Genomic DNA, 11,517 nt, shown 5'->3' on the forward strand with positions numbered 1-11,517 from the left:
CGCACACACACACACACACACACACACACACACACACACACACACACACACACACACACGAGTGAGCGGAGTGCAGGCCCTTAGGCGTTTGGGGGAGTGCTGCTTTAATTACCTCGGTACCCCTGCCAGAGGCGGTCGCCGTGGGGACTCGTGTCCGTGGCCTGGTGGAAGGATGACAGGACTAGACAGCTTGGGCCCAGCTCTCCCTCCTCCTCTCTTCTCTCCCCTTTCCTCCTCTCTTCTCCCCTCCTCTCTTCTCCCTTTTTCTCCTGTCTTCTCCTTTTTTTCCCTCCCTTTTCCTCTTCTATCTCCTTCTTTTCTTCCCCTTCCTCCTCCTTTCTACTCCCTATTCTTTCCTTTTCCCTCTTCCCTCTACTCCTCTAATCTCTCTCTCTCTATCTCCCAGGTATCCATATCTATCTTTCTCTCTTTAATCTCTCTCTTTCCTTCGTTTTCATCCTCTCTTTCACTGTCTCTATCACTTTCTTTGTCTTTATCTCCCTCCCTCTATATTTACATTTCTTCTCTTTCTTTCTCCTCATGTTTTCCTTAACCCACCTACTGTATCTCTTTCTCTCTCTGTCTCTCTCATGTGAGCTGCTTTCTGAGAGGAATCTACATTCCCTCTCTTCTCCTCTACATTCCATCTCTTCTTTTCTCTTTGTCTCCTCCTCCTCCTCCTCCCCCTCTGTCTTCCTCTCTCTCTCTCTCTCTCTCCCCTACCTGTCTTGTGGGTTGATGTTGGTGAGGATAGGCAGCTTCCTTAGATCCTCCTGAAGTCTCTTACACTCCTCCTCCCTCTCTTTCTCTCTCTCTCCATCTCTCTCTCTCTCTCTCGTGCTCTCTCTCTTCCTCTACCAGAGTTCTCTGCACTCTGCTGCCTCTCCATCTGTGATCACCCCCACCCCTCCTCCCCCCTACATCCCTGACACCCCCACAGTACACACACACACACAAGCGCACACACACACACACACACACACACACACACACACACACACACTTCAGCTCCCGCTGCTGTCGGAGACGTCCTATTCAAGTGACAGCCCACTCTTAGGACAACTTAATTGCATGCTGTCGAGAGGAAAGTGAAAGGGCCCACGCCCCTTCGCTAGGGCCACATGGCGCTTTTATACGCGTCACACATTCAGATGGAGCTCACCTGCACCTGTTAAGGGCTCCCAAAGCAAAGACAAGCAACCAACCAACCAACCAACCAGCGCCACCCATTCATTTGGGGCTCACTGCGGCTCGGACAGAGATTCCAATTCACGCCCTAATTGTTTATTCGGCCTGCGTGGTGTTCAGTCTGTGTGAGATATTGTGAATCAGAGGATTTTGAGGGGGAGTGCCGATTATTCAGACTGGCCATACAGTAGGTCTATTTCCAGCCGCACTAAGTGGAGTATGACTACTAAACAGGCATTCGTTTTGCCAGTGTGGAATCCAAGGTTATCTCCAGGGAGGTACAAAAAATCAAACAGATGGGTAGTGCCTGATTTGTTTTTCTCAAAGATCAACGGGCTCCACTAGAGAACAGCATGTGCTCAGATCTTAATATTGCTACAGAGTTAACTAAATGATACAGATGATACAGTACTGTATGTCTGAGGAGTCTACTTCCTATCTGTGGCTGTGTCATTATGGATCTTATGATGTGAAATGGTACCTTGGTTTTCTTCCATTGCGGTGGCTTAGGAGACACATCCAGATGCAGATGAATAGCATGCATAGATATCATGAGAAAATTATCTTTTTGGACTAGTGGATCTGTCCCCTTCCACATGAAAGAAGGAGGAGGAAGATGTTTTATGTTTTGGCAACACTAGCTACATGCTGCACCTTTAAAGTCAGAGTGGCGCTCATCTCTGTGATCCCTTGAATACCTCATTTGTTTGCATATCCGGACACAGACAGTGCGGTGTTAACCTGAAAGGGTTAACAGATACCTCTCTTATGTGTGTATGTGTCTGTGTTGTGTGTTTGTCTGTGTGTGTGTGTGTGTGTGTATTGTCTCTGTGTGTGTGTGTGTGTGTGTGTATAGTGAGTTTGGCGCTGTTTGCTCCATCAGCATCGATTGCACATTTACTCCAATGAAGCGTCTCAGTGGCCCTGAAAGGGCCGTGATGTGATGGGTGGTTACCCCCGACGACGGCCCTTGGCGGCTGACGCCTCTGATTGATCAGCCCCGATCCCCAGCCGCGGGCCCCCAGCCTGCGCCCACAATGCTCTTAATTGAGCCGCTTAATTGGTTTAGAACGCAGAGCGTACGTAGTACATGCAGTCTGGAAGAGTGTGTGTGTGTGAGAGAGAGAGCTTGCGTTTGTGGTTTGAGTGTGTGTGTGTGTGTGTGTGTGTGTGTGTGTGTGTGTGTGTGTGTGTGTGTGTGTGTGTGTGTGTGTGTGTATACACTCTGATGAGTTGTGCTTTTTTACACACGTGGTACAATCTGGCTTCAATCCTAGGATATCAAGATGTTAGTTTAGGCCTCAAGTTGAGCACAGTCTTTACAAAACAGAAAGACTTAAATCATGCAGATGACTCACTTGGAAACTCCTGTGTGCAGAGTCTGCAGAAGAATTCACACACACACACACACACACACACACACACACACACACACACACACACACAGCTTTGCTTCTGCCCAATCCATCAAGCCTCCATCCATCTCTGCAGAGGGAAACAGGAATGTGTGCAAATGATGGAATCGTATTGTGAAGCGCACAGCAATGCTGTGCCACACGGCAGAGGAAGTGTTAGTCAGAGGTTATTCTTTATCTCAAAATACAGTAGAAATGATTTATAAAGTATTTTATGGCCTCATGTTGTTGAGATGGTCTTAAATATTAACTGCTAATAAAACGCCTACACCATCACCATTAAAACAATATTTCAGTTCACCTCTGAAAACTGTTTGTGTGGAGAATGCTTAATGTTCTGTATCAAATAGAGACATTTTGATTAGTATCTGGAGATTTTTAAAAATATACCTTTTTTTTTGTTTTGCCACAATAGCATTTTGAATGAGTTTGCTTTTTTCATACCAATATTTGTACATTATTTACAATTTTTGCCTGATCATTTATATGAAATACATAAAGACTCTCTAAGCATTATGGAGAGCAAGCCCGTGTAGACTGCACTGCCATTCCCTGCCCCCCCCCCCCCCCCCCCCCCCTCTCTCAGTGTCCTTCAATTCACCTTGACCCGGTGAAGCCCCCCCTGTCCCTCATTTGTCAGGTTGACTAAGACCAGGCTGACCTGAGGACTTTGAAATGGAGGGTGGACCAAAGCGAGTGCATTAAAGTCACTGGCCATAATGCTCAGGCCATCCACTTCATACACCCCCCGAAACAAGGGGGCGCCGGCCGAACCAACCGTCCATCTCTTTACACTAGAGGAAGCAGGTTAATATTAAATGGCGTCACAGTCTTTTATGCTGCCCTGTGTCTGCGGAATAGAGGGGGTGAGGAGGAGTTGGGGAGCGAGAGAAAGAGAGAGAGAGCGAGAGAGAGAGAGAGAGAGAGAGAGAGCGAGCGAGCGAAAGAAAAAAAAGCTTGATTAATTATGGATGCACACAATCCATTATTGAACAGTGTCACTTCTTCGTCTTTATGGTTGAGCTCATGAAAAATTATGTCAATTATGAATTTCCCTTTAGGTTGTTAAGCGCTGAAGTGGAGGCGCCCAGACAAGTAAGACAAGCGTAACCCTTCGCCTGCCGTGTGGCGGGGGCCGTGCCCGGGGGGGGGGGGGGGGGGGGGTGGGGGGGGGGGGCGCTAATCAAGGTGCAGTGCCGCATTAGCACCTCTGTAGCTCCGCTGGTAGAGCACAGCGCTAACAACCCCTAAGTCGTGGGTTCAATACCCGGCTACGGCACGTGCTGATGATGATGGGTGGACTGTGTGCCTAATGCAGTGACTGCTAGAGACACATCATCAACACGCCGCCGTGGGCTCACGGGCTGGAGAAATAAGCACAATATTGGAGTCAGAGTCTTCAGAATAAGAGATCTACTGTATGGAGCCAGAGTAGTGGCCAGGCCTGCCCAGAAACAATCATATTTGATTACATTTCTTACCTCCATCCGCCATGTTTTATTTTAGACTTCACTTTTGAGAGTATACTGTCTGTTGTCATGGTGTTAAAGTAATACTACTAGCTGCTTTGGGTTTGATTTGTTTGTAATGGGGTCGACTGACAGGACACTGAGGGAGATAGAGAGGCTGAGGAGGTACCGCGCTGTGCAGAGGTACTAAACGCACTTCTAACACTCTTCTTCACCGCCCTTTGGCTTGTGGAGCCAAACAAACCTCATGTTCCCTTCTACAAAAACGTAATCAAGGATTGCATTCAGAACTAAGTTCTTGCCTGTTGGAACTGTTAAATCAGTAATCAGGATCAGGAACCGGTTCCATACCAGAACTATGCCAGAATCAGGCCAGAACCGGAGCAGATGCGGCCGGCCCGTATGAACTGCCTCCTGGGAGGTGGAACGCCTATCTGTGTGCGTCCTCGATCAGTCCCCTGTTTAGCTGTGTGTAGAGGCGTGTTTTGAACTTAATCCTTTAAGACTTGGCGCTCTGTAACGGGCCATTTACCCTTCCGGTTTTAAGTCTGTGTCTTTTAAAGCAGTCTCCACTTTGATGTGATGCGCTAGTTTCCATGCGTCACATTTACCGCCTGCAGGATCATTCCACTGACATCTTTTGATGTTTGGAAATTTGCTGAAACCCTGCAGTAGACCTGTATTTGATGTTCATTTGGAAAAGGCACTCGTAACTCCAAGCAGATTCTTCTGAAAACGTCCCTTATAAATTAGCTTATAAATGAGGTTTTTTTTTGCATGTGTTTGTGGCGTCGGAGACGTTGTATTCCTGCAGTGACCTTTAGAATAGTGCGCCCTGTTTCCCTGAGGCAGAAGAAACAAAAATGGCTCCTGCGTTGTTGTTGTTGTTGTTGTTGTTGTTGTTGTTGCTGTTGCTGTTGTTGTTGTTGCTGTTGTTGTCAGAGCGGCTTTTCCTCCCTACGCCTCCCCTCGCCAAACAAGCGCAGTCTCCGCACTCTGGACCTGACAGTGACCGTGCCGTTTTATCCCCCCCCCCCACCCACAATGTCGGCCCCTCTGTCTGATCGGCCAGTTCTGAGCCTCGCGCGCTCGCCTCGTGCGCCCGCCTTGGCGTACGGCTCCGTCCGTGCCACCTCTCGTTAGCGCGGCCGCTACCGCGATGATGACGAAGCTGCGCCGCTCCGCTCTGGCTCGGGAGAAACGTTCGCCACGAGTGAGTGAGCCGGCGAGAAGGAGCGAGCGATCATCGGACAATTATGGGGAATATTTCAGCCCGCACGTTGTTGGCTTTGTGCATTTCGCAGATCATTTGAGCTGACGGCATCATGGCACTGGGGCCTGCACGTTCCTCACAGCTGACGCTCGGCAATTGGGCTGTGCACGCATGTGTGTATGTGTGTGTGTGCACATATACACATGTGCATTAGTGTGTGTGTGTGTGTCTGTGTGTGTGTGTGGCTGTGTTTGTTTTTTGCGCGTGTGCTTACTGCAAGATGCATTGGAATGATAACACTGTTAATATGAATGTTACTGAAGCTTTATAAAGAGACCAAATAAATTGTGGCCACTTTAGGCTCCTTTGTAAGCAAATTGGTGTGATGCGTGTCCTGGGGAATGACTGGGAGTGAGACGTAATGTCTACAAAGTGGCCTTAAAGCACACTCACTCAAGTGGCTGAGACTGAGCCAGTGAAATGCCAGATGCCAGTGCTGCCCAAATACAGAGAGTTGGCTTCTTCTAAGGACCTGAGTGTACGACAGCTTGCTTCTACCATATGCTTGTTTATAATTGTTTGTCTGTCTGTTAGCATATGTGTTTGTGTTTTGTGTGAGTGTCTGTGTCTGTGTGCACGAGCCAGTGCATCTATTTGTGTGTGTGTGTGTGTGCATACACTGCACGAGCGCAAATGCATACCAGCACATACATTTGCGTGTGTGTATTTCAAAGTCGTGCAAGTGTGTGCGTTCACGCGCATGTGGGTGTGTGTGTGTGTGTGTGTGTTTGTGTATGCGTGCGTGTGTGTGTGTCTTCAGCATTGAAGCCGGTGGAGCAGAGAGAGAGAGAGAGAGAGGGTGGAAACCACTGCGATTTGAAACCTTGTTAGAAATTTATGAAGTGCTAAAATGTTTTATCCCTGGGGAGGGCACTGCCAGCTGTCAGTGGTAAGCCCTCCGCTGCCTGGCAGCAAGCGCCCGCCCGAGCCCAAGCCTGAGCAGGAGAGAGGGACTGGGGCTGAGATACACACACACACACACACACACACACACACTCAGACAGGCAAGGAGACAGGGAACTGGGCCGGGGGGGGGGGGGGGGGGGGGGGGGTTGGAGCGCGGGGGGGGGGGGGGGGGGGGATGTGGTGGCACTCGCTCAGGGGGCACTAAACGCCCCAGACCTCAGGTGTTACCCTAAACACCAGCAAATGAATAACACAAATTAGCACCCTCGCTTCTCTCTGTCTCCCTCTCTTTCTGTTAGTCTCTCTCTCTCTCTATCTCTCTCTGTCTCTCTCTCTCTCTCTCTCTCTCTGTCTCTGTGCAGGCCTCTTCCATCCTGTAGCTCAATATTGCTGGGCCAAGGTCTTGGGACAGTGTGTTACTAGGGAGAGATCTATTTATCTTATCTATCTATCTTGGTTATTGGTTATGGTTTGGTTATGGTTATTTAGCAGACACCTTTGTCCAGATAGATCTATCTATCTGTCTATCTATCTATCTATCGATTGATCTATCTATCTATCTCTCTATCTATGATGAAATGATGAAAGCCTGTACTGTAAGCCTAACGTGACAGTGTGTTACTCTGAAGAGGTACAGAAGCTGAGTGTATCCCACATGCCAGAGTATAAGAGAGGTTGTGTTGTCGTTGTGTTGATGGGACACTGTAGCTTTGCTCACTGGATCTGTTCTAATTCCTCATAATGGCGTGGAACTGTGGATAATCATTTCTCTAGACAAATATCCATCTGTTAGACATTAAAGTAGTTGTTTGCACTGCCACAGGTTTTTTCCAAGCCAATTCAAATCTACTTTGATTAAAATGCAATTATATCTAATCTGTGTATCTTCCCTCTCCCTCCTTCTCTCCCTCTCTCTCTTTCTCTCCCTCCTTCTCTCTATGTTTCTCTCTATCTCTCTCTCTCTCTCTCTCTCCCTCTTTTATCTTCCACTCTCCCCTTGCAGTTTTCAGCGAAGATCTACATTCCAGCGTATATTTTGTCAATGCATCTCTGCAAGAGATAGTGTTTGCCAGCACCACAGGGACGCTGGTTCCCTGTCCGGCCGCGGCGGTGCCCCCTGCCACGCTGCGCTGGTACCTCGCCACCGGGGAGGAGATCTACAACGTCCCGGGCATCCGCCACGTGCACCAGAATGGCACCCTCCAGATCTTCAACTTCCTGCCCTCCGGCTTCAGCAAGCTCATCCACGACAACACGTACTACTGCACGGCGGAGAACCCCTCAGGGAAAATCAGGAGCCAAGATGTTCACATTAAAGCCGGTGAGTTGGGGGGGGACGGATGGAACGAGCCTCCTATAAGAGTAGGGCTCAGACCAAAGATTCTTTTTTTTTTTTTTTTTTTGGGCTTTTTTTTTTATGCCTTTTAATCAGATAGGACAGTGTAGGGTGACAGGAAACGAGTGGGAGAGAGAGTAGGGTGGGATCCGGAAAGGACCACGGGGCGGGAATCGAACCCGGGTCGCCGGCGTGCGGTGCAGGTGCCCCAGCCAGTCGCGCCACGACTGGGGACAGACCAAAGATTCTTGATGAGACGAGACGAGATGAGACGAGCCGCGACGTTCTTAAACCTTGCAACTGCGACTCAACATGTTGAATGCTCTGCGACGGCTTGCGATGGCTTGCGACGGCTTGCAGCTACGTGCAACATTTAATTCACACCGCTGCAACTCGGTGTCGTCGCGTCGGGAATCTTTGGTGTGAATTGGGTTTAACAGTATGTGATGGTGTGGAGGTGCCTTACAGTGCCTACAGCATGGGCACCTTGCACATCTGGGCAGCCTCAGTAAACTCTGAAGTATACAGGTTTTGAGCAACATACAGTATATTGCCAGGCAATGTTCTTTTTCTGAAAAAATATTTCAGGAGAAAAATGGCAAAATTAATTTTGCACATAAACAGTCTTTCTCCATAGAGGGGAAGAGTCCAGGTGCTGAAATGGCCTGTCTGCAGTCCAGACCTGTCAAATTAGGGGCATCATGGCATGAAAACATGATTACTGTAAGAATGCCTGTGCTGCTCAGTAACTGAAATCCTGAGTCGGGCAGGAATGGGACAACATTCAGTTCTCAAAACACTAGCACATGGTTTCCACAGTTCCTAAACATTTACAGAATGTTGTTTACACGATGAGGTGAAGCAACACAGTGGCAAACACGCCCCTGCCCCAACTTTAAAAAAAAGTTTCTGGTATCAAATTCAAAATGAACATATATTTTCCATTAAATAATCAGTGTTTTGAAGATTTGATATGTTGTCAATGTCCTTTTCATAAACACCAGCTAAATAGGTGTTTATCAAATTTGTATATTATCGCATTCTGCATTCTACACCTCCCAGCTTTTTCTGATTTGTGGTTGTGTACATACATTTACTGTATGCACATACATATGTTATGACCAATATATATTTGCAAATGTATATTTATATGAACAAATATAAACATTACTGTAATGGCAAAACCACTGAGTTGACACCATTCCTCCCAAACCAGCGCGGCCGAGAGATACCAAGACTATTACTTTAAAACAAAGCTCTGCATGTACAGTAGCCCTGCCCCTGCATGGAGGAGCATGTGTTCTTCAAAACACGCTCTGTGTCTCAGTGGGGTTGCAGGTAGCAATAAGGCCTTGAGCCAAAGCAGCCCTACAGGGAGCAGCCCGGGCTCCAAGCACACCACAAGCACTGTGGAACACAAACCTCCACACAATCAGCTCCACTAATGGCCAAGGAAGGCTCGTGCATTCTGTCTGTATTATATGGTTTGATTTGATTTGATTGTGTTACTGTAAGTTGACTGCACGGCACAGTCGTGCCCCACATTAAGAGGTAGGCCGAGCCGTTGGTTAGGGGATTAAAAGGTTGTCGTCAGTTCTCCTGTGGGGATAAGACAAAGCCCCTGTGGACCCTCCTGGTCCTTAAGAGGGGGAGTGTGTGTGTGTGTGTGTGTGTGTGTGTGTGTGTGTGTGTGTGTGTGTGTGTGTGTGTGTGTGTGTGTGTGTGTGTGTGTGTGTGTGTGTGTGTGTGGGGGGGGGGGGGGGGGGGGCAGTGCTGAGCGCATGTTGGTGATTAAGGCTGACCTAGGACATGAATACAGGAAACCGTATGTGACTACATCCACTACGCAACACCAACTGCTCAGCTCCATAATCATTTATGAACCCAGACCTTGGGACGCACTTCTGAATCCTCTGCACTGGGCTAGATATCCCCCTGTATGCGTTTGATTAAGCCATCATCGGTGTGTGTGTGTGTGTGAGAGAGCGTGTGCGTGCATTAGTGTGATCAGTAAATGCACATTTTCACACCATTGATCAGTAATATGTGGAAAGATAGAACAGTATAAACATTAACGGGACTTATTCCCATGATGCTTTGAGAAAAGGGAGATACTGTATCTATGCTGTTATGTGCTATAGGCATCATTTAATGAGACATACAGTACATTTGACAGTGTTCACACAACTTAACTCAGGTAAAGGTGGGTAATGATGAGTGTGCTAATGTGTTTTTTTTTATTTTTGGAATGTAAGGTTTTTCCTGCCACACGGTCATTTAGAAGGTCAACACTTTTACATACAGTATAGAGATTTACACTACAGTACATTGCAAATATACATTTTTCCCCACAATGTGTCCGAAGTCCAGAGCCTCCATGGACTGTGACCAATGTGTCGTCCAGGAAGAGGTCTCTCATTCTCTCTTTTTCTCTCCAGTACGTCTTGAGCTCACCGAGTCGCTGCCTGTCTGTCCTGTGTCCCTCTCCCCCCCCTCTCTGTTTCGCCGCAGTATTCCGGGAACCGTATACGGTGCGCGTGGAGGATCAGAAAGCCATGCGCGGCAGCGTAGCGGTCTTCAAGTGCATTATCCCCACCTTCGTGGAGGCCTACGTCTCGGTCGTCTCCTGGGAGAAGGACACCAACACCCTCGGCTCAGGTACGCCCGTGTCTTATGTGCTGTGTGTGTGTGTGTGTGTGTGTGCCAGGTGGGGGAACTGTGTGTGTATTTGGGTTTCCTATATGCTGGGGTAGAAGTGGTGAGTTATAACGCTGCTCATGCATCAAGATTGATCACCTCTTTGATGTATTCAAAGATTTGCTGAGAATCGGTCATTTTGGTTTTCCACCATTTTTGTACATGAAAAGGAGGATTTGTTATTCTAGACCTTCATCTTCTCTTCATCAGAGTATAATATTCACCGTGACTATTTCAACATGAGGGTGGCTCTGGTTCTAGTGTTGTGACTGGTGAGGAGGCAAAATGGCCGACCCAAATAAAGCAGTGGTTTGGTGTGATCTGGGGTGCCTCTCATGCAGCGTTTATAAGTCCTCCCTCGTTCCTCGGGCCTCAATCCTCATTCCTCACTGATCTACATAAAGAAAGATAGAAGAAGGGATAGACTATCCCATTGTTGCCACCTCATCATTCTTTATGTAGATCAGTGAGGATCGAGGCCCGAGGAGCGAGGGAGGACGTATAAACACTGCATGAGAGGCACACCTCTGGAGAGAGCACTCTTGTCTTCGCAGATTTTATTTTGGTGTCATAGTTGCCCAGTGACCACTGCACTGAGCTAGCGGAGATTCATAGCCCGATTCAGCAGCTTACTTGTTTACCCTTTCCTAGGCAACTGGACACTGGTGTTGTTGTTGTTGTTGTTGTTGGGTCTGCTTCTCTGACGGAGGGATGGCATTAAATCATGGTGCCCACAGTCCTGCCCCCCCCCCAATCCCCAAATGACCGCTTCTCCCTTCTCTGGCTCAAAGTGGCCCGTCGGCTCCCCGTATCGACCCGGTTGCAGGGTGATTGCGGCCGCTGAGTGCACTGGTTGATCACTTACATGTTAAATGGACGGGCCGACTCTTCGATTGCCTGCCCCCCTCCGGGTGGTGTGGGCTTGTTTTTATTTTTTATTTGGGGCAGTTAAAACGCTCATCAGACGGGGCATGGGGGATGAGTGGGGGTGGGGGGGGGGGGGGGGGGTGTTAAGGGTGGGGGTGGGCTGGAGGTTGTTAGTAGGCCAGGATTGTTCACATATGCTCACATATGTTCGGCCATTTTGATTAAATGTGTCTAAACACAAAAAGATTTAAAGGGTTTAAGCCAGGATTTGATTAGATGTGTCGAAATACAAAAGATCTCTGCTTTAAGCCAGGGATTTCAGGACACAAGCCCAAGTGCATTGCTGGCCTGGATTGATAGCGCCGC

The 11,517-nt window shown here is 48.2% G+C and overlaps 1 protein-coding gene across 1 annotated transcript in view; it reads left to right on the forward strand.

Annotated features, from left to right (window-relative positions):
- Positions 1–11,517, forward strand: part of LOC134099086 (cell adhesion molecule DSCAM-like) — a 162,570-nt gene that overhangs the window by 14,845 nt on the left and 136,208 nt on the right. The window contains exons 2-3 of the mRNA XM_062551804.1: positions 7,255–7,572; positions 10,099–10,245. Coding sequence (XP_062407788.1) covers positions 7,255–7,572; positions 10,099–10,245 — 465 coding nt within the window. The remainder of the gene's footprint in view (positions 1–7,254; positions 7,573–10,098; positions 10,246–11,517) is intronic.

Source organism: Sardina pilchardus, chromosome 13 (assembly GCF_963854185.1).
Source record: "Sardina pilchardus chromosome 13, fSarPil1.1, whole genome shotgun sequence".
In the NCBI taxonomy this organism is placed as follows: Eukaryota; Metazoa; Chordata; class Actinopteri; order Clupeiformes; family Clupeidae; genus Sardina; species Sardina pilchardus.